The sequence below is a fragment of the Rhea pennata genome, chromosome 19 (assembly GCF_028389875.1).
Source record: "Rhea pennata isolate bPtePen1 chromosome 19, bPtePen1.pri, whole genome shotgun sequence".
NCBI classification, from domain to species: Eukaryota; Metazoa; Chordata; class Aves; order Rheiformes; family Rheidae; genus Rhea; species Rhea pennata.
The window spans coordinates 652,479-673,801 of record NC_084681.1 but is presented as its reverse complement, the minus strand read 5'-3'; the positions used below and the strand labels follow the sequence as shown (position 1 = coordinate 673,801).

The 21,323-nt window shown below is 72.5% G+C and overlaps 1 protein-coding gene across 10 annotated transcripts in view; it reads left to right on the top strand.

Annotated features, from left to right (window-relative positions):
• RBFOX3 (RNA binding fox-1 homolog 3) overlaps positions 1–20,866 on the top strand; it is a 73,299-nt gene extending 52,433 nt beyond the window's left edge. For 2 of the 10 annotated variants that reach the window (XM_062592068.1, XM_062592063.1), the window contains 11 exons: positions 14,683–14,934; positions 15,436–15,573; positions 15,686–15,739; positions 16,884–16,976; positions 17,915–17,975; positions 18,101–18,154; positions 18,269–18,401; positions 18,774–18,813; positions 19,392–19,453; positions 19,608–19,686; positions 20,239–20,452. In XM_062592068.1, coding sequence (XP_062448052.1) covers positions 14,716–14,934; positions 15,436–15,573; positions 15,686–15,739; positions 16,884–16,976; positions 17,915–17,975; positions 18,101–18,154; positions 18,269–18,401; positions 18,774–18,813; positions 19,392–19,453; positions 19,608–19,686; positions 20,239–20,283 — 978 coding nt within the window. In that variant the 5' untranslated portion in view covers positions 14,683–14,715 and the 3' untranslated portion in view covers positions 20,284–20,452. Of the gene's footprint in view, positions 1–14,682; positions 14,935–15,432; positions 15,574–15,685; positions 15,808–16,883; positions 16,977–17,914; positions 17,976–18,100; positions 18,402–18,773; positions 18,814–19,391; positions 19,454–19,607; positions 19,687–20,238; positions 20,453–20,649 lie in introns of those variants that run through there. The other 8 variants (XM_062592059.1, XM_062592058.1, XM_062592065.1 and 5 more) reach the window with 7 other exon arrangements.
• The last annotated feature ends 457 nt before the right edge of the window (positions 20,867–21,323 follow it).

Sequence of the window (21,323 nt, the reverse complement as noted above, 5' to 3'; positions counted from 1 at the left end):
GCAGGGGGCCTGGGCGAGCGGGCCCCTCGCGCGCCCGCCTGCCCCCCAGTTTGCTGCGCGGGGGCTGGGCGCCCATCCTCGCCGCTCGCGGCAGCGCCGGGGGCTCCCGGATGCTCCGGCGTCCGGGGGAGCTGCATCGCGGCGCGGCCTCCTCCCCAGAGCGCTCCTGGAGGAAGGGGCCGCGCCGGGGAGCGCCGTGCCCGGGCACCGCACCTGCGCCGGAGCCGGCACCGCGGAGCCCGCCGCGCCGGCACCGCTCGCAGGCCAGGTCGGCGGGCTCCGCCGGGCGCCGCGGCTGCCTGTGCTTGCATGCGCGTCTCCCGCGGCGAGCGTGGCGCTTGTGCACGTGTCTCCGTGTGCGTGCGTGGAGCGTCCCGGGGCCGCCCGGCGCGGCGGGGAGGCGCGGGGAGCGCGGGGGCTGCGCTCCGCTGGAAGCGCAGGCTGCGCGGCGCAGCTTCCCCGGGCGCGTGTGCCCGTATTACATCACCGAAACTCCCGGTAAGATCTGTATTTCCTTCGGAGTCAGTGTCAGGAAGGAGACCAGCCCCTGCCTGCAAAGCCCGTCCCTCCCCGTGCGACTCCCAGCCGAGCGGAAAGCCCGGCGCAGCAGCATGTGCGGCGGGGGCTGCGGAAGGGGCTGCCGGCGGTCGGGGAAGCCATCTGCGCGCGAGCCCAGCAGCGGAGGGGTTAAGTGCGGGATCAGCTGTTCTCATGTCATTACGGATTCTCTTCATTTTATACAGAGCTCTGTTTGATGTCTGAATGCACAGGGGACTCCCCCTCCTCCTCCAACTCCCACCCCTTTTATTTCGCTCCCTCGCCCTCTCTCCCTTCCTCCTCCCCTTCCTTTCTCTCTCTCCCCCTCTCCTTCTCTCTCGCTCACGCACACCCTTTGCAGACCGTGCGCTCAGTGCCAGTGTCTAATGGCACCGGAGTAAATAGCCGAGCATTGTTCCTGCCTTCGGTGGCAGAGCGGAGCGCGGCCAGCCTGCCTCAGATGAATTCCTCCTAATAGCACCCGAGGGGGCCGGGAGGGCGCGCAAGAGGAGGGGGCGAGCGCGCGGGGGAGAGCAAGGAAGACTGAGGATAAGCAGTGTGTAGAAGAGGACGAAACTGCGAGCAGCTTCACGGCTACCTGTCAACACATGCTGTGCTCCATGGCTAACTCGGGCTGCCTCCTTGTCTCCAACTCAGGCATGCTTCCTCACTCTCTCCCCTGTCCTCCAGCCTTCCTCTACCTCCAACAGGTAAGTGACCCTCTTCGGGGGATTTTTTTGCTTTGCAGTTCACACGTGCGCTCTGGCCGGCTTGCTCTAAGCTAAGGGTCAGGGCTTAACCTCTTCCTCTCCAGCCCCGCGTGGCCTCTCCAGCCTGCCGGCGCCGGCGGGCTGCCCTGCGGGAGCAGCTTGTGCTCCGTGGTTGCGAGTTCATCTGGGGGGCTCTGGTTCTGCTGCCGCGGCGTCTGCTCCGTGCAGCGCCTCGGAGCGCGGCCAGGGCTCGAGAGGGGCTGCGATGCCGGCAGAGTGCCGCAGGCAAAGCCGCCAGCCTCGGTCCAGCACCTTCCCTCTCAGGGCTGCTATCATCCAGCAGAAAGCGAGGAAAAATGATGGATGCTCAGCTAAAAGGCGTAAGGCTTGTCCGTGGCTGGAGCAGCCTCTGGGGAGAGGGAAAGTGAGCGGCTGGGGATGCACGCACATGCGTGTGCACGCGTGTGCGCGTGTGATGAGCCGGTGCCTGCCCGGGGCCGAGACCCGGCTCAGGAGCCAACCGGTCCGTCTCGCCGCTGCTGCGGAGGTGCGGCAGATGGGTCGGGCAGGGCCGCGTGGTCCGGGCCGCCCCGGGGCTCCGGGCAGCCCCGGTGCCGGGCGCTGGCAGCTGCAGGGTGCCCCGCGCCACCGGTTTAGTTCTTTAACTTCCCGTCAGGGCTCTTGCCGTCTTGCGGTTCGGTTCTCGGATGCTCCACTGGACCCAGCGCCGCCGGTTCCCAGGCTGGCCGTCCCCGGGGAAGCGCGGCTCAGCAGAGGAAGTGTTTTCTTCAAAAGCCTCTTTGCCGTGTCGGAAATCCCCATCTCCCAGCCGGGCTAACTGCTCCATTTGTGCTTTCGGAGCTTTAAAAATTCATGGCATGCTAACCGCTCGCTGCGCGGCCGGTGCAGCTCACCTGGCAGCTGAGGACAGCGGGCTCCGGCGCGGGCGCCAGCCGGGGGCAGCGCGGCTCGTTTCCTTAGAGGTCCCTAAAGACTTGGAGAGCGTGCGGCCGCGGGGGCGCCGAGCTGGAGATGGGGGCAGCAAGGCCCCAGGGCCGGCGGCGCGGCACCGGTTACGCCGGGGCAGCCACGGCGTGCGCGCCGGCGCCGGGCCCGGGCCGCGCGGCGGGGCTGGTGCATGGGCTGGCCGCAGCGGGCGCGTGATTTATGTCACCTTCCTGCAGGCAGAGCCACTGGGAAGGCTCTGATGTGCCGGGGGTGGGTTGGATTTAAACCTTGGCTTTTCCGGGCTGCGCAGCGGGGCCCCGCGGCTCCTCCTCTGCTGCCCAGGCACCCCGGGAAGGCGAGGGGCAGGAATTGCCCCCAGATTCCCACCGGTCCCTGGGGAGGTCTGGGGAAGGGAAGGCATCCGATGCTTTGAACGGGCAGCGGCGCAGGGCCCGGCACAGGCGGCGGCATGGGTGGTTGCATTTTCCAGCTGGAATTCCCTTTTTTCTGCCTGCGGCTCTCGCCAGAGCCAGGAGCGGCGGAGGCGGCGGCGGTTCCCGCAGACCCGCGTGCCAGGCGCCGGCGACCAGCTAGGACACCCTCGAGCACGGTTTCAGGTCTCCGGAAGGAGACACTTTTATCTCATTTACGGCTCTTCCCCACCCGTGGCAGTTTGCACCCAGTAATTTCTGGTTCCTTTCAGTGCCCTATTTATTTTAATTTGGACGTAGCGTTTAGCGTCTCTTCCTTCCTGGTCTCCCAGAAGCCTCCTGCTCCTTGGCAGCAGTTTTGGACAAGCGAGCCAGAAAGGAGGGTTTTATTAAGAGATTTGGAGTTGGGTTTTTACCCAGCTAATGAGTGAGACGAGGGCCAGGATCTCTCTCCTTTCCTCCGGATTTGTCTGTTGCTGGGTTCGGCATGCGGGGTCTGGAGATGGTGATTGCAGCATCGCTGCTGCGCTCGGCAGCACGACGTCAGGCAAAGGGACGCCGCTAGCAGCGTTTGCGAGCGGGAAGGGCGCTGGGCAGCGGTGCAGCGCTGCTCCTCGCCCCGGCTGCCCCGCACGGTCCCCGCTCCCAGCAGCGGCTCTGCGTCGTGCACGTTGCCAGCGCGTTGACTGTGCGTCGGGACTCAGCCCTGGAATTCGCCTGGGACGTTGGACGCGGACTGCGTTAACACACCTGGGAGCATGCAGCGCAGCAATGCCGTCCCTGGTGTGCACGTGCTTGGCCCTGCTCGGCCTTTAGCCAGCCTGGTTTCACCCGTGTACCCCTAGAAACAGCTCAGAAAAGTTGCACAAACTTATTTTTTCAAATGTTTTCCTGAACTGAGGTTGGCTGTGGAAAGTTCGGGTAGTTTAGACCTTAGAGGTTGCATGTCTGTAGTTAAAGTGTTTCTGTGTTGGTGCAGTGAGACAACTCCGTGCATCAGATATGGGTTGTGCAAATATACGTAGAGAGCTGGTAGCTGAAAACCGTGTGCAGCCGAAGAGGCCCGTGCTGGAAATGAAGTCCTCGCGCAGATGGTGCACGGCGCGGCGCGGCCTGGGAGCTCGCAGCGGAGGGGCTGCTGCGGCGGTACAGGTGCAGGCAACGGCTTCCTCGCCCAGCTGAGCCCCGTTCCCCGGCCCCTCCGTGGCCGTGCGCTCTCCCTGCAGGGAACCTGGTGGCGTTTGCTGCATTTGTTCCCAACGAGGCAGCTCGTATTTCTCTAGCTTCCCGGCATGAATATTTTTGATGGTGGCAGTATTTAAAGGGATGACCAAGAAATGAAGTTGTCTGCAAAACTTTGATCAGCCAAATGCCAGGAAAAATCCAGCTGTGGCTGGGCTTTGGCGGTCTGAATAGCTCATCAAAGCGGCTGCAGGCTCCTCGCAGCTCGCTCCGATCAGCTCCCCGGGAGCAGCCGTGCTCCGAGCCCCGGCAGCCTGGTTACGCAGCTCTCCGCACGGTGCGGATCCGTGCCGCGCGTCTCCGCGCTTCGGGGACTGCGGGAGGAGGGCTCCGCCGGCTCGGGCTCGCCCGGGAGAGGAGGCGTGCGGGGCCGGGCGAGCGCGGAGCCCGGCGAGAAGCCGGCAGCGGGGCTGGGTGCGCGGGCTGGGCGGTGCGAGGAGGGGCGGGAGAGCCGGGGCTGCACCGGGCGTTTCACTGTAGCGCTGAGCTTCTCGCTCAGTGAAGACTGAGCGGAGAGGGAGGCTGCGGCGGCTGCGGTTAGTTAACAGGAATTAGTCGCTGCTTAAGAAGTGTCTCAACTGTAGTAACAGCAGAGCAGCTAATCGCTGCAGGAAGAGCCGCGCTGCCGACCCGGAGCGGGCTGGGGCCCGGAGGCTCGGCGTCGCCGTTCGCGAGCCGCGAGACCTGGGCTCCCGCATCTCGCGCAGCAAGTTACTTGCATGTCAGGCTGTGCGTCAGTGCGGGCTAATTCACAGGTGGGCTGAGCCCCCCTGCGGAAGCGACCCCGCGTCCCGCTCCCCCCACTCCCGGGGGCCCGGCCCGCGGTGCACCTGCGCAGCACCGGCCTCCCCAGGAACCAGCCGCTGCAAAAGGCTGCTTGGAAAATTCCTTTCCAAAAGGGCTGCTGCCGAGTTTAGAATATTGTATTTTTAGGGACCAGGTCTATTCCTGGCAGAACTCTGGCATATCGCAACAGCGGGTTCTCTTAAAAACCCGCTCCTTCCCCCTCCTTGCACGATTCGCAGACTCGAGAGCCCAAACCTTGCTGTTGGGTGGCTCCTCCGGCTCCCGGGCGCTCGTCCCGCACTGCAGCGTTCGGTTTTGGTGCACGGTGGAGGAAAGGCTTTCAAGCCGCAAAAAAATACGTTTTCTTTTTTTTAAAATATCGAAAACACTGGCATTAATTTTAGCTTTTGCAAAGCTGGTTTTCCCACAAAAGCTATAATTTAGGCCTACACTGCCTGGCGATGCTCTTTTTATAGGTATATTCTTATTTTAGTACTATAGTGATGGGTGAATGGGTAGATTAAATTAGATTTAGTATCTATCATTCTTTGAAGCATTACAGGCAGTCATTGGAGGGATATGGCTTAACGAAGAAGAAAGGCTAATTAGGATAGCAAACTCAGCGTGCCCGTGCAGACGCGCACCGTACGCGCGTCCCGCCTGCGCCCTCGGAGCGGCACCCGCTGACTCCGAGCTCAGCGCGCAGAAAAGTGCGTTTGCAACCAGCTCTGTCGAGCTGCTCCAAGTTCGGGGCGGTTCTGGCATTTGCAGCTTTTGCTTCGGGGGCTCAAACGCCCCAGTAGTCTCGCTCCTCCCAGGGATCTGCAAAGTCACGGTGGTAATTTGGCTCCCCGGCTGCTTTTGCCATGAAGGCTGAGTGCTAACTGCCAGCTCTTCCCCCAGTTCCTGCTGACGGCTCCAAACGGGGCTCTCGTGCGTAAGGCGCATTGCGCATATCGAGCGATAAGGACTTCTGGCCCAAAACGCGGTGGGGCCCTAGCAGGAGCGGGCCCCGGCGTGGCGGCGGTGTTTCGGCGGCGTTCCTGTTCCCAGGGTTTGCAGCTGGGAGATGACGGCTCCGGAGACGGGGCGCCGGGAGGGCGCAGCACCCGGCTCGGGAACGGCGCGGTGCCCTCGGGCACCGGCCAGCGGCCACGCGGGGCCGGGCTGAGGGTGCCGAGAGGGTCCCAAAACGCTTCCAAAAATGCCTTAGTCGGGGAACACTGGAGTATTTGCTTCGCAAGGGAGAAAGCCAGTTGCCTGAAGCAGGCAGTTGTGTGCTCCCAGCGCGCTGGTGCCGAAGTGGCGGACGTCGGGCGGTGGAGACTCAGACCCCACCCAGGCAACGGAGCGCGAGTTTGCGCGTGGTCCGCGGCTTGCGCGGCAGCGGTGGCCCCGGGCCCGGCGCTGGGCCCGGCGCTGGGCCCGGCGCTGGCCCCGGCGGCCCCGCTCGCTGCAGCGGCGCAGGAGCCGGGCAGCTTTCGGCGTGGGGCAGAGGCGAGGGCGCCGCGGGAGGAGGCGCCCCGGGGCGCAGGGAGCGCGCGGGACGCGCCTCGGTGCAGGGCGTGCGGCGCCCGCGCGAGCCCTCGGCGCGGAGCTCATCTGCGTCCTGCCGGAGCCGGAGCAGCCGTCCTGGCGGCAGAGCCAGCGCCGCCGCCGCGCTGGCCGGGACGTCGCTGGCGGCGCGGCGGGAAGGCCTGGCCGCGCCGGGCTCAGCGGCGCTCGGCGGGGATGCTCCGGCCCGGGACGGCCGTGCCGCGGCCCCAGGCAGAGGGCTGGCGGCGGCCGGCGGGCAGAGGCGTCCCCGCGGGCCGCGCTCCCCGGCCCCGGCAGCCCCCAGCGCCGGCGGCTTCGCGCCCTGGCCGAGCTGCGCGGATGGTACCGGTTGGCTTTGCCCAGGATCAGCAGGCGCCGCTCCAGGCCTCTGCAAGCAGCGCTGCTGGAAGGCGATCCCTGGCACCGGCATCCCGTTGGACAGAGCGCGGCAAGCGCTGGAAGGAGCCGCGGGCGGCGCGAGGCTGCCGCGGCGGGTGCCGGGACCGGCGCAGCCGGCACGGCGCGGCACCCGCGGGGCCGCGCGTCTCCGCCGGGCCGCGCAGCCCTCCCCGCTCCGGCGCCCCGGGCGCGGTGCTGCCCTGGGCGCAATGGCAGCTCCGCCGCGGTTTGCGCCTCGTCTCCGAGCGGCGATCCCTCGCCGCTCGCGTCGCCCGGGCGCACAGCGGCGCACGAGCTGGCGCGATCGCCGCCGGCACGCGACGCCGCGCGCTGTCCGCGGCCCGGCCGCGGCCCTGGGACCGCTCTGCCCCGGGACGCCCGCCGAAGGGGCGCAGCACCCCGGCCCCCCTAAACCTGCTCCGCTGCGGCCGGCCCCGGGAAATCCCGAGTTTGCCAGCCGCTTTCCCGGCGTTTCCGCGGCGGACGGGAGGGGAGCGGAGGGGAGGCGCGCGGCTGCCGGAGCGGGCACGCGGCGCCGGGGCGGCCGCCCTGCCGGTGCAGCCTTCGCCACCGGCTCGGCGGCGGGAGCCGAGGGAGGGAGCAGGCGACGGTGGCGGCTTCCTCGCGATCCGCATTGTGCGGGGAGCTCTTAATTAGAGCTAATTAGACTAATTAACTTGCAAATGAGAAACTTGTCTTTCTTTCACACGAGGAAAAAAAAATGAAAAAGGACGAACAACAAGATAACTGTTGAGGCTAATGGATTTGTACCTGCTCCAGAGCACCGGCAGCACCGGCAGCCACCGCGCCGCGATGGGGCCGCTCCGTCCCCACGCGCCAGGGCTGCGGGGAGGCTGCGCCAGACCCGCGGGGAGGCCGCTCCGTCCCCACGCGCCAGGGCTGCGGGGAGGCTGTGCCAGACCCACGGGGAGGCCGCTCCGTCCCCACGCGCCAGGGCTGCGGGGAGGCTGCGCCAGACCCGCGGGGAGGCCGCTCCGTCCCCACGCGCCAGGGCTGCGGGGAGGCTGCGCCAGACCCGCGGGGAGGCCGCTCCGTCCCCACGCGCCAGGGCTGCGGGGAGGCCGCTCCGGACCCACGGGGAGGCCGCTCCGTCCCCACGCGCCAGGGCTGCGGGGAGGCCGCTCCGGACCCGCGGGGAGGCCGCTCCGTCCCCACGCGCCAGGGCTGCGGGGAGGCCGCTCCGGACCCGCGGGGAGGCCGCTCCGTCCCCACGCGCCAGGGCTGCGGGGAGGCTGCGCCAGACCCACGGGGAGGCCGCTCCGTCCCCACGCGCCAGGGCTGCGGGGAGGCTGCGCCAGACCCACGGGGAGGCCACTCCGTCCCCACGCGCCAGGGCTGCGGGGAGGCCGCTCCGGACCCACGGGGAGGCCGCTCCGTCCCCACGCGCCAGGGCTGCGGGGAGGCTGCGCCAGACCCACGGGGAGGCCGCTCCGTCCCCACGCGCCAGGGCTGCGGGGAGGCCGCTCCGGACCCACGGGGAGGCCGCTCCGTCCCCACGCGCCAGGGCTGCGGGGAGGCCGCTCCGGACCCACGGGGAGGCCGCTCCGTCCCCACGCGCCAGGGCTGCGGGGAGGCCGCTCCGGACCCACGGGGAGGCCACTCCGTCCCCACGCGCCAGGGCTGCGGGGAGGCTGCGCCAGACCCACGGGGAGGCCGCTCCGTCCCCACGCGCCAGGGCTGCGGGGAGGCCGCTCCGGACCCACGGGGAGGCCACTCCGTCCCCACGCGCCAGGGCTGCGGGGAGGCCGCTCCGGACCCACGGGGAGGCCGCTCCGTCCCCACGCGCCAGGGCTGCGGGGAGGCCGCTCCGGACCCACGGGGAGGCCGCTCCGTCCCCACGCGCCAGGGCTGCGGGGAGGCCGCTCCGGACCCACGGGGAGGCCGCTCCGTCCCCACGCGCCAGGGCTGCGGGGAGGCCGCTCCGGACCCACGGGGAGGCCGCTCCGTCCCCACGCGCCAGGGCTGCGGGGAGGCCGCTCCGGACCCGCGGGGAGGCCGCTCCGTCCCCACGCGCCAGGGCTGCGGGGAGGCCGCTCCGGACCCGCGGGGAGGCCGCTCCGTCCCCACGCGCCAGGGCTGCGGGGAGGCTGCGCCGGACCCACGGGGAGGCCGCTCCGTCCCCACGCGCCAGGGCTGCGGGGAGGCCGCTCCGGACCCACGGGGAGGCCGCTCCGTCCCCACGCGCCAGGGCTGCGGGGAGGCCGCTCCGGACCCGCGGGGAGGCCGCTCCGTCCCCACGCGCCAGGGCCGCGGGGAGGCCGCTCCGGACCCGCGGGGAGGCCGCTCCGTCCCCACGCGCCAGGGCCGCGGGGAGGCCGCTCCGGACCCGCGGGGAGGCCGCTCCGTCCCCACGCGCCAGGGCCGCGGGGAGGCCGCTCCGGACCCACGGGGAGGCCGCTCCGTCCCCACGCGCCAGGGCTGCGGGGAGGCCGCTCCGGACCCACGGGGAGGCCGCTCCGTCCCCACGCGCCAGGGCCGCGGGGAGGCCGCTCCGGACCCACGGGGAGGCCGCTCCGTCCCCACGCGCCAGGGCCGCGGGGAGGCCGCTCCGGACCCACGGGGAGGCCGCTCCGTCCCCACGCGCCAGGGCTGCGGGGAGGCCGCTCCGGACCCACGGGGAGGCCGCTCCGTCCCCACGCGCCAGGGCTGCGGGGAGGCCGCTCCGGACCCACGGGGAGGCCGCTCCGTCCCCACGCGCCAGGGCTGCGGGGAGGCCGCTCCGGACCCACGGGGAGGCCGCTCCGTCCCCACGCGCCAGCGCTGCGGGGAGGCCGCTCCGGACCCACGGGGAGGCCGCTCCGTCCCCACGCGCCAGGGCTGCGGGGAGGCTGCGCCAGACCCACGGGGAGGCCGCTCCGTCCCCACGCGCCAGGGCTGTGGGGAGGCTGCGCCAGACCCACGGGGAGGCTGCTCCGTCCCCACGCGCCAGGGCTGCGGGGAGGCCGCTCCGGACCCACGGGGAGGCCGCTCCGTCCCCACGCGCCAGGGCTGCGGGGAGGTCGCTCCGGACCCACGGGGAGGCCGCTCCGTCCCCACGCGCCAGGGCTGCGGGGAGGCCGCTCCGGACCCACGGGGAGGCCGCTCCGTCCCCACGCGCCAGGGCTGCGGGGAGGCCGCTCCGGACCCACGGGGAGGCTGCTCCATGCCCATGTGCGCCAGGGCTGCGGGGAGGCCGGGAGGCCGCTCCGGACCCACGGGGAGGCTGGGATGTCGCTCTGTCCCCATGCATGCCTTTCCCGCACGGAGGCCACTCCGGACCCGTAGGGAGGCCAGGAGGCCACTCCAGATGCACGCATGCCAGGGCCGCGGGGAGGCCAGGAGGCCGCTCCGGTCTCATGAGGAGGCCGGGATGCTGCTTTGGACCCACGGGGAGGCCGCTCTGGACACACGCGTGCCAGGGCTGCAGGGAGGCTGGGAGGCCACTCTGGACCCACGGGGAGGCCGGGAGGCCGCTCCGTCCCCGCGCGGGCTGGACCCGCGGGGAGGCCGGGAGGCCGCTCCGTCCCCGCGTGTGCCGGACCCGCGGGGAGGCCGGGAGGCCACTCCGTCCCCGCGCAGGCCGGACCCGCGGGGAGGCCGGGAGGCCGCTCCGTCCCCGCGCGGGCCGGACCCGCGGGGAGGCCGGGAGGCCGCTCCGTCCCCGCGCGGGCCGGACCCACGGGGAGGCCGGGAGGCCGCTCCGTCCCCGCGCGTGCCGGTCCCGCGGGGAGGCCGGGAGGCCGCTCCGTCCCCGCGTGGGCCGGACCCGCGGGGAGGCCGGGAGGCCGCTCCGTCCCCGCGTGTGCCGGACCCGCGGGGAGGCCGGGAGGCCGCTCCGTCCCCGCGCGTGCCGGACCCGCGGGGAGACCGGGAGGCCGCTCCGTCCCCGCGCGGGCCGGACCCGCGGGGAGGCCGGGAGGCCGCTCCGTCCCCGCGCGGGCCGGACCCGCGGGGAGGCCGGGAGGCCGCTCCGTCCCCGTGCGGCCCGACCCGCGGGGAGGCCGGGAGGCCGCTCCGTCCCCGCGTGTGCCGGACCCGCGGGGAGGCCGGGAGGCCGCTCCGTCCCCGCGCGGGCCGGACCCGCGGGGAGGCCGGGAGGCCGCTCCGTCCCCGCGCGGGCCGGACCCGCGGGGAGGCCGGGAGGCCGCTCCGTCCCCGCGCGTGCCGGACCCGCGGGGAGGCCGGGAGGCCGCTCCGTCCCCGCGCGGGCCGGACCCGCGGGGAGGCCGGGAGGCCGCTCCGTCCCCGCGCGGGCCGGACCCGCCGGGAGGCCGGGAGGCCGCTCCGTCCCCGCGCGTGCCGGACCCGCGGGGAGGCCGGGAGGCCGCTCCGTCCCCGCGCGGGCTGGACCCGCGGGGAGGCCGGGAGGCCGCTCCGTCCCCGCGCGGGCCGGTCCCGCCGGGAGGCCGGGAGGCCGCTCCGTCCCCGCGCAGGCGGCTCCCAGCCCTGGCGCGGCCCCGCTGTTCCCGGCTCTCGCCCGGCGCCGTCTCCGCTCTCGTCCCCGCCGCCGCAGCACCCCGGGCGCTTTGTTAGTGCAGCTCGGTTCAAATGTCTGATTAGTCTTTAGGAGATCGAGGGGTCAATTTTCCACAGCTCCTTCCTCTCCATTTAACTAATTTAACTGCGCGATTGTTACAAATTTCATTTTATTATAGCCCTGCTTTTCAGTCCAATTGAATTACCAAAATCTCATTTTCTCAGAAGTGCTGAATATGTAATTAGAGGAAAAATTATGCTCCTGACTGCCTATTAGGGAGGTTTGTGTGGGAGAGCCGGGCTCCGTGGGCTCGTGCACGCGTGGGCGCGCGCCGGCGGGGCGGCGAGAGCGGGGACCTGCGCGGGGGCCCGGCCGGCGGCGGGGGGGGGACACGGGCCCGGCTGCAGCAGCACCGGCACCGCCGCGGCGCGCGGGGAGGCTGCGGCCGGCGCGGCGCGGCGCGGCGCGCTGCAGGCCCGTGCCGATGCCCCGGAGCAGCAGGCAGCTCGGGCAGCCCTGCCAAGGGTGCGCGTCCTTTTCCGGCCGGTTCCCACGCCTGCCCGTCCGGGATCCTGCCGCCAAGCCTGCGCCGTGCCCTCCCGGCTTTCCCACCTCCTGTGCGCTGCGTTTGGCGCCCGCCGGAGACGGAGCGCTCCGGGCAGTCCTGGCTGCCGCGTGCACGCGTCCCGCTGCGCCGCGCTCCCGCGGGCCTACCCAGCGCTCCGCAGCGAGCCGGCCCGGCCGCTCCTCTTGGGCAGCGTCCGCCGGGGCCGCGGGCTCGGCGCGGGCCGGCTCTGCTGCCGGAGCGCCCCGGCGGCGCTCGCGGGAAGGACGAGAGGAGCGCGCGGCGCGGAGCCGCCGCCCCGTCCCTGCCTGCCCGCCGGGCCGGCGCGAGGCTGGGGGCCGCGCAGCCCCCCGCCGCGCCTCGCTTACACAACATTATCATTTCATAATGCGCTGCAATATACATGAAGTTGGCTGAATGCAGATGAAATTGCACCATTTACTTCATGAATATTTCATGCCGCCTCAGCTCCGAAGTTTCCGGCTGATGGAGCCGGGAGCCCGTGCCGGACCCCCGGTGCCTGGCTGACCGGGGACCTGCGCTCCGGCACGCCGGCCCGGTGCGCCGCGACCTCCCAGCTCCGCGCGCGGCGCCTGCGTCCCAGCACCGTCCTGCACCGGCAGCGCCGCTCCGCCGGGCACGGCGCAGCCGGGGAGCGAGCCGGGGCTGCGGCGTTCCCACTCCTTCCCGGCCGCGGCACGGGGGGGGACCGCAGCGGTCCCGTCCCGTTAGCGCCGTAGGCTCGCTGCCCCGGCACGGCTTCGGCAGCGCGCGTCCTCGGCCGGTGCCGCCCGCCCCTCCCCGCCACGTCGCTACTCAAGCCGTTCCCCGCGGCCCCTCGCCTCCCTCCCGGCCCGGCTGCGAGCGGCCGAGCGCGGGGCCGTGCCCGAGGCCGCGCTCGCGCCCCGGCGGCTCGCGCCTGCTCCGGGGCGCGCGCCCGGGCCGTGCCAGGCTCTCGGCACGGGGCCCGGCGCCGCTCGCCCGCCCCGCAGAGCGGGCTCCGCTCCGGGCCGTTCCCGGCGCCCGCGGCTCGCGGCCGGACACGCGAGCGCTGCCGGCGGCAGCCGCTGCAGACGTGTTGCAGCAGTGAAGTGCCGCCCCGCTGCAGCCGGCGCGCCGCAGGCGCCGGGCGTTGCTCGGCGCCCTTCTTGCTCGGTGCCGCGCGCGGCTGCCGCGCTGCCGGGGAGGCGGTGCTGCTCGGGGCGCCGCAGCAGCCGGGCGGCCAGGGGGAGCGACCCCGGGCCGAGGCGGGGCGCGCGCCCCGCGGGAGCCGGGAGCACCCGCGGGTGCAGCCTGGGGGATCGTCCTGCTGCCCCCGGCGGGGCTCGGGGGCGGGCGGGCGCGCGCGGGCAGGGGGCCGCGAGGATGCCGCTTGCCGCCCGAGCCCCCGGCGTTTGCCGCCCGTCCGCCTCGGCCGGAGGCGGGTAGCCGGTGAGTGACGCAGTGTAACCAGCGGCTTAATAATTCAGCAGAGCTCTCGCGCTGCGCTGGGCACAGCCGCCATCATCCAAAATTTACGGTGTTTTCCTCCTTGGAGAAGGCAGCTGACGCTCAGCGGCAGGCGGGAGCGGGGCTGGGGACGGGTCGCGGGCCCCGAGCCGTGCCGGCGCCGGCGTCCTGCGCTCCGCTCGAGCTCGGGCGCTTCCTCTGCTGCCTTCTTCCCTTAAAACGGAGAAAACGTTAAAAATGGAGTCGGCAGCCCCGAGCTGACAGGCGCAATCACCAAAGTGCGGCGTCGGCAGGAACCGGCCCCACGCGCTGAACGACTTGAAAGGAAACGGCCTGGATTGTGCTGAGGAGGCAGAGCGCGGGGGGGAGCAAGCGGAGCAAACAGAAGAACTTCGTTAATTAAAGAAACTCGTTAATGAGGGACATTTAATCAGCTAGAGACGATGGCGGCGGCCAGAGCCCGGCTGCCGGAGCTGCCGGGGCCCGAGCGCCTCCGCGGCTGCGTGTCGCGCGGGGCGCTGCGCCCGCCCGGCAGCGCGCTCCTCGCCGGCGCCTTGCCCGAGCCGGGGCGCCGATGCCGGGAGCCTTTTAACGGGCACGCGGAGAGCCGCCCTCGGGAGCGCCGCGCCGCGTCCCGCCGGCAGCGCCGCGCCGGCGATGGCTGGGCGGCGGGAGGCGCGAGGCAGCCGTAGGTCTGAGCACCGGCGAGCAGCGAACCCGGGGAACCTAATGGTCCCTGAATGAAATAACAGCCAGGCTGACACGCGCTGCGACAGCCCTAATTAATAACGGAAACGAAGGGGGCTGTCGGGCCGGGCTGGCGCGCGGCCAGCGGCGCCGGGGACCCGCCGTGGCTCGCGGAGCCGGCACCCCGGCAGGCCGGGACCCTGCGCCGCGGACCCCCAGGGACCCCCCACCCCCGGGCAGAGGAGGCTGGTGATGCCCCGCTGTCCCCCACGGGCCCCGCTGCCAGGGGGCTGCCGAGCACCCGAGGGGATCCCGGCTCAGAGCGCGGCAGGGGCACGCGCCGGCGGGCGGAGGGGCTCCGCGAGGGCGGCGAGGCGATGCCGCCGCGGCGCAGTGCGGCGCTGGCACCGAGCTCGCAGCGGGAGGGCGCGGGGCAGCGGGCGGGCTAGCGGCACGGGGCTCGGCGGCGGCACGGGGCTCGGCGGCGGCACGGGGCTCGGCGGCAGCAGCACAGGGCTTGGCGGCAGTGCAGGGCTCGACGGCGGCGGCGCGGGGCTCGGCGGCGGTGCAGGGCTCGGCGGCAGCAGCACAGGGCTCGGTGGCGGCGCGGGGCTCAGCGGCGGTGCGGGGCTCGGCGGTGGCACAGGGCTTGGCAGCGGTGGTGCGGGGCTCGATGGCAGCAGCACGGGGCTCGGTGGCGGTGCGGGGCTCGGCGGCAGCATGGGGCTCGGCGGCGGCGCGGGGCTCGGCAGCGGCAGCGCGGGGCTCGGCGGCGGCGCGGGGCTCGGCGGCAGCAGCACGGGGCTCGGCGGCGGTGTGGGGCTCGGCGGCAGTGCGGGGCTCGGTGGCGGTGCGGGGCTCGACGGCGGCGCGGGGCACAGCCGCTAAGGCACCCGGCGCCGTATCTCCCGGCAGGGCAACCAGGACGCCACGGCTCCGCCTGACGCCATGGCCCAGCCCTACCCCCCGGCCCAGTACCCCCCGCCGCCCCAGAACGGGATCCCAGCAGAGTACGCACCGCCACATCCCCACCCCACGCCGGACTACTCGGGGCAAAGCACAGTACCGGAGCACGCCATGACCCTCTACACACCAGCACAGAGCCACGCCGAGCAGCCGGGCACCGACGCCAGCACACAGTCCATAGCAGGGACGCAGACGGTACCGGTAAGAGCGGGCGGCGTGCACGGGTGCACGGGCCGGTGCGGGAGCGGCGGGGGCCGTGCAAGGGCCGCGCGCTGCTCGGGGCGCCTGCCGCTGCGGGCTCCCTGCGCCGCAGCCCCCCGCCGCCGTCTCTAATCCCTCGTGACCCAGCTGCTCGGCCGCTTTCCAATCGCGTAGCTTCAGCCTCGTGGTCGCGATGCGGCTCTGGGGGGAAGCGCTGGGCCGGGCGCTCCCGGCAGCCCCGCGGCGGCACGCGAGCGCGGCGCTGCTCCGAGCGCAGCCGCGGCCATGCCGCCGCGGCAGGCAGCGCCGGGAGAGGCGAAGCCCGAAGCAGGCGGCTAGCAGCAGGCGGGGGCAGCGGGGTTGTTCCCGGAGCCCGGCTGTGCCCGGCACCTCGCGAGCGGAGAGGCCCGCCGGTGTCGGCCGGGCTGTGCCGGGGCGGCGCCGCGGGAGCCGCAGGGCCGCGCGGCGGGGAGGCCGACGGGACGGCGTTGCTCCCAGCAGCAGACAGACGAAGCGGCACAGACAGACAGCCAACAGCTACACTCCTCAGAGAACACAGACAAGCAGCAGCCCAAGCGGTTACACGTCTCCAACATCCCCTTTCGGTTCCGGGACCCGGACCTGCGGCAAATGTTCGGGGTGAGTGCGCGCCGCGGGGACCCGGCGCCGACCCCCGCGAGCGCCCAGCCCTGTCCCCCGCCGGGGTGCCGAGCCCCACGGCCGCTCACCCCTCTGCTCTCTCCGCTTGCAGCAATTCGGGAAGATCCTCGATGTGGAGATAATTTTCAATGAGCGGGGCTCCAAGGTGGGTGCTGCCCGAGGCCGGCGCCGTTACAGCGAGCCCGGGGAGCGGGCCAGGCTGCCCCGTGACATGTGCGTTTCTCCTCGGAAGGCCCCTGGGGCCCTGGGAGCTTCTCTTCCCTGCTCTCCCCCTCCTCTCCTGCCCCCTGCGCTGCTGCTTCTCTCTCTCGCATCCGCCTCCCAGGCCGGCCCCCAGCCGCGCGGGAGCACCCCGGCACGGCCACGGGACAGAGGCACGGGCCACAGCAGGGCAGTGGGTTCCCCAGGGGTGTGCACCATCCCTGGGGACGTGCACCCCGATCCCCAGGGCATGCATCGTCCCCAGGGTGTGCAGGGTCTCCGTCCCCAGGGCGTGCATCGTCCCCAGGGCGTGCATCATCCCCAGGGCGTGCAGAGTCTCTGTCCCCAGGGTGTGCATCGTCCCCAGGGTGTGCATCATCCCCAGGGCGTGCAGAGTCTCTGTCCCCAGGGTGTGCATCATCCCCAGGGTGTGCATCATCCCCAGGGCGTGCAGAGTCTCTGTCCCCAGGGCGTGCATCATCCCCAGGGTGTGCATCATCCCCAGGGCGTGCAGAGTCTCTGTCCCCAGGGCGTGCATCATCCCCAGGGTGTGCATCATCCCCAGGGCGTGCAGAGTCTCTGTCCCCAGGGCGTGCATCGTCCCTGGGGCGTGCACCAGCCCTGGCCCCGGGGTGTGCACTGGCCTCGGAGCACGCACTGACCCCGACGTGCTGCCGGCAGAAGGGACGGCACCATCCCACTGCCCTGCGCTGCCTGGGAGAGACGCCGGGAGCCTCCTCCGGCGGCCGGCAAGGAGGGAGGGCGGGAGGGCAGGGCTGGCTCTCTGTCCCGCGCCCGCGCTGGGGGCTCGTGTCCCTCTCTGTGTGGATGTCTGTTGTATCTTCCCTGCTTTCTGTGCCCCTCTCCCAGCCTCTTCTCCCAGCTGGCGGGGCGACGCCGGGGCCCGGAGCCGGGACCCCTCGGACTCTCCGCACGGGAGCCGGCCCGGCGCTCCGTCTCTGCACAGCGGCAGCCTTCTCTCTTCTGCCAGCTCTCCTGATTCACCCCCTCTCTCTCTCTGCCCCCGCACCCCCTCTCTCTCTGTCTCTCTCTGTCTCTTTCTTCCTCCTTTTCTCCTCTGCTCACAGGGTTTTGGGTTTGTAACTTTTGAAACTAGCACAGATGCCGACCGGGCGCGGGAGAAGCTGAATGGCACGATCGTAGAGGGCCGGAAGATTGAGGTGCTCAGATAAGTGTGCTAGTGCCCTGCCTGCCGTGCGCCGTGCATCCCCCTCCCAGGGCGCGGAGCGGCGGGCGGAGCAGGGCTGGGGGCGCTCGCCCCCGCCCGCGCCCAGGCTCTGCTCCCGGTCCTGCGAGCCGCCGGGGACGGCGCGTCCCCAGGAGCGTGCTTGGGCGGTGCCGTGCATGCGCGCCGTGCATGCTGCACGGGGAGGCGTGCATGGGGAGCTGCGGGAAGGGGCCGCGCCGGCGGCGCACGGTGCAGGGCGGAGCGGGCCCGTCCGAGAGCGGGCGGGAGCGCCCCGGCAGCAGAGCCGCCGGCTGGCTCGGGGGCCCCGTCCGCAGCCTGGCCTGGGCCCGAGCAGGGGCTGGCGGAGCCGGGTGCGTCTCTGCAGCGCGCTCGCTCCGGGGAGCTGGAGGCTCCTCTGCCGGTCGCCCCCGCGCCAGCCGCGTGCAGCCAGGAGGGAGGATGCTCTGCGGAGCCTTGCAGCCCAACGCAGGCTTTGCCCCTGGGCTGCATGGCACCTTGCCGAGCTCTGCGCCTGCCTCGGGGGGAGCAGGATGCCACTGACCCCGGCCGGGCACGGCTCTGCCTCTCCGGGAGCAGCACCCACGGAGCCCCGGCCGCAGCTCGCCGGCGCTTGCCGGGAGCTCGCAGGGCCCTGCCCCAAAGACGCCGTCTCCGCAGCCTGCAGTGGGTGCGGGCTCAGGAGCGGGCGGCAGCGCAGCACCGCAGCGCTCGGCCGGCGCGGCACGGCGCGGCGGTCGGTCCGCAGCGTGGCTGAGGCAGGCCGGCACCGGCGCCGAGGTGCGGGCAGGCAGCGCACGGGCAGGACCGCGTCTCTGTCCCGGGCGGCTCCCGCGTGCACCGAGCGGCTCCCTGGCCGGCGACCTGGCCGGCTGCACGCGGCGCTGAGCTTCACCGTGCCTCTGCCCGCAGGTGAACAACGCCACGGCCCGGGTCATGACCAACAAGAAGGCTACAAACCCCTACACCAACGGTAAGGGCCGGCGGAGGCGGGGAGAGCCGAGCTGCCGCTGGCGCCGGCGCCCGCGGGGCGCTGCCGGGCCGCGGCTCCGGCACTCGGCGGCTCACCCGCCCGCCCTCGCTCGCTCGCTCCCGCAGGCTGGAAGCTGAACCCGGTGGTGGGAGCCGTCTACGGCCCCGAGTTCTATGCAGGTAACGTCCGCGGCGGGCAGCGCCGCCGTGCGCCGGCCGCGGCACGGGATGCCCGCCGGGGAGGCGGGTGCGCGCCGGCGGGAAAGCTGACGTTTGGCTCCCTCTCTGCCGCAGTCACGGGGTTCCCCTACCCGGCCACGGGCACGGCCGTGGCCTACCGAGGGGCCCACTTGCGGGGCCGGGGACGCGCCGTCTACAACACCTTCCGCGCCGCCCCGCCGCCGCCGCCCATCCCCGCCTACGGCGCGTGAGTACCGCCGGCAGCCGCCCCGCGCCGCGTCCCCCCTCTAATCCGCGCGTCCCCTTCCCGCCGCGCGCCGCCGCCGCCGTGCTCGCGGCGTTTCCGCGCTCGGGCTGGAGCGAGCACCGCGGCCCCGAGCAAGCGGCTTAGGAGCAAAGCGGGGCGCGAACGGCAGCCGGCATCGCCGCGTCCCCGCAGCACCAACCGGCCCGCGGCGCTCGCCGCCTGGGCTTCGCGCAAAACCGGCGCCGCTTCTGCTCCGCGCCCGGGCTTGAGGCACCGGTCCGAGGCTTTCGGCGTCCTCGCGCGGGGCTCGCGGGGCCGGGGGGGCTGCACCCTCGCCGCGCGGCGCCCGACGCCCCTCTGCCTCCTCCGCAGGGTCGTGTACCAGGACGGGTTCTACGGAGCCGAGATCTACGTAAGTGCCGCGCGCTCCGGGAAGCGCTCGAGCCCTGCCCGGGCTGGGGGCACGCTGGGGCTGCCCTCACCTGCGGCGTGGCGTGGCGTGGCGTGGCACGGCGTGGCGTGGCGTGGCACGGCGCGGCACAGAGCTGCCGCCCGTGCGCTCGCGTGGCTGTTTGCATCTCTCTTTAATGAGTCCGGCGCGGCAGCGAGCGCAGTCGGGGGGAGGCAGGGGCAAGGCGGCACGGTGCCGCTGGCCGGGCCGGGCCGGGCCGGGCCGGCCGCGGGCTCCCGCACGCTGCCTGCCGCGGGCCCGGTGCCCGCCCGGTTTGCGGTCCCGGCGAGCGTCGGCACGCTGCGTCGCGCCGGCCTTCGGCCCCGCTGTCGGAAAAGCCGGCGGCTGCAGGATTTATCTAACATGACGCCTCGTTAGGGAGGCGAGGGAGGGGACGTCCTCGCCTCTGGGAATCCAATTTTTTTTTAAGGTTAATGTCTGTGGCAGCCCGGGGGGGTGGTACGGAGGCCGGCGCGCGCACCGCGGGGTGCCGGGGAGCCGGGGCGCCCGCGCTGACGGCCTCTCTCCCGCTGCTCCAGGGGGGCTACGCCGCGTACCGATACGCCCAGCCCGCGGCGGCAGCAGCGGCGTACAGCGACAGGTAGGGCCCCCGGACGGACAGACGGACGGATGGACCGAGACCCCCCCCCACCCCTCCCCGAGGCGCCCGGATTTGGGCCGCCGGGCGCCGGGCTGGGGGGAGCAGGGCCCCCGCGCGCCCGCTGGCTAACGCCCGCCGCTCTGCTTGCTCCTAGCTACGGCAGAGTGTACGCAGCCGCCGACCCGTACCACCACACCATCGGCCCCGCCGCCACGTACAGCATCGGCACCATGGTAAGAGCAGCCGCCGCCGGCGTTCCCGGGCTTCCCGCCGGCCCCCGCTGCCGGCCCGGGGAGGGGGGCCCCGCGCGGCGCCCGCCCAGCCCAGCCCAGCCCAGCCCAGCCCAGCCCGGGGCAGCGCGGCCCCCGGCCCGGCGCCCGCAGCCCCCGCCGCCCTTCCGAGGTAGCGTTGCAGCCAGCATCAAAGATGAAAACCCCCCCTCGGGGGTGGGCTCTCAAAGCCAAGCCGTCTTTTTCTTCCTTTTTTTCTTTTTCTTTCTCTTTTTTTTCTTTCTTTTTTTATAACCCTGCCCGCGCGCCGCAGCGGAGGCCCAGCCCCGCTCTGCACCCCCTCCGGAGCCGCCGCGGGGCCGGGCTCCCCCGGGGCGGGCGGTGAGCTCCGGCCACGGCCCCGGGCGCCCCCGCACACTCCCGCTGGGGTCATCTGCCAAAAAAAAAAAAAAAAAAAAAGAAGAAGAAGAAGAAGAGAAAAAGAAAGGGAAGAAACGGGCTTTGCCTCTCTCTCGAATACTGATCGGCTTTTCTTTTTCATCTTTGATGTTGCAGGCTAGTCTATACCGAGGAGGGTACAGCCGCTTCACTCCCTACTAGCAAGACAGACCCAGCCCCTCTCAGTACTAACACTGGCCGCTCACTAGGCACCAAACCCGCCCGGGCGCTAAGCAGAGGCCGAGCCGCCCGCCGACCGAGGGCCGCTGCCCGGCGGGCAGCGCGCGGGGCCGCCGGGACCCCTTCCTCCTCCTCCTCCTCCTCCTCCTCCTCCTCCTCCTCCTCCCGGCGCCCGGCGGGGATGCAGCCGCCCCGGGCGGCTCCTCTCCCCCCTAGCAGAGGCAGGGGCCGGCGGCGCGGCGCGGCGCGGCGGCCCGGGAGCGCGGCGCTGCCGGCCGCGGGGCACGGCGCCGGGCGGCCCCCCGGGCTCGCCCCAGTGAAAGATCTGCCTTTCTGTTTCTGTTGTAGTGAAACCGCGGCCGTTGCCTTCTGGGACCAGGAGGGGCAAAAACAAACACACACACACACACACACACACAAAAAAAAGATCAAAAGTTAAAAAATCAAAAGCAAAGCAACGAGAAAAAATCAAAGCGGCAACAACCAAGTGAAAAGTCCCATACTGTCCACACACATGCACCGAGCGAGCGAGCGAGCGCGCGCGCGGCGGAGAGCCACGGAGAGCCCGGAGCGGCCGCAGGCAGCCGGCCCGCAGGCCCCTCGCCGGCCGCGCCGCGCCGTGCCGCGCCGTGCCGCGCCGTGCCGTGCCGAGCCGGGGCCGGCGCGCCCGAGCGCCGCGGCCGCCTCGCGCGGCCCTGCCGGCCCGCGGCGCCGGGCACCACGTCTTCCTCGCAGCCCCGCCGGAGCAGCGCCCCGGCGCCGGCCTGGGGCCGCGGTGGGGGTGGGGGGGGTGGGGGTCACGCTTTTCCCTTTCCGGAGCGCCGGTGCTTTTTGCGCTTGCCGGTCATCAGCGTGTCGAGTGTGCGAGGCCTCAGCCCCCCGCGCCGCAGCCGCTTTGCCGAGGCCCTGGGCGTTGCAGCGGGGAGAGCCCCTGCGTTTTAAAGGGACCTTTTGTTCAGAGGAGCCTGCAACTCGCTTGCATCCCCGTCCGCCCGTCCGTCCCCCGCCCCATCCCGTCCCCT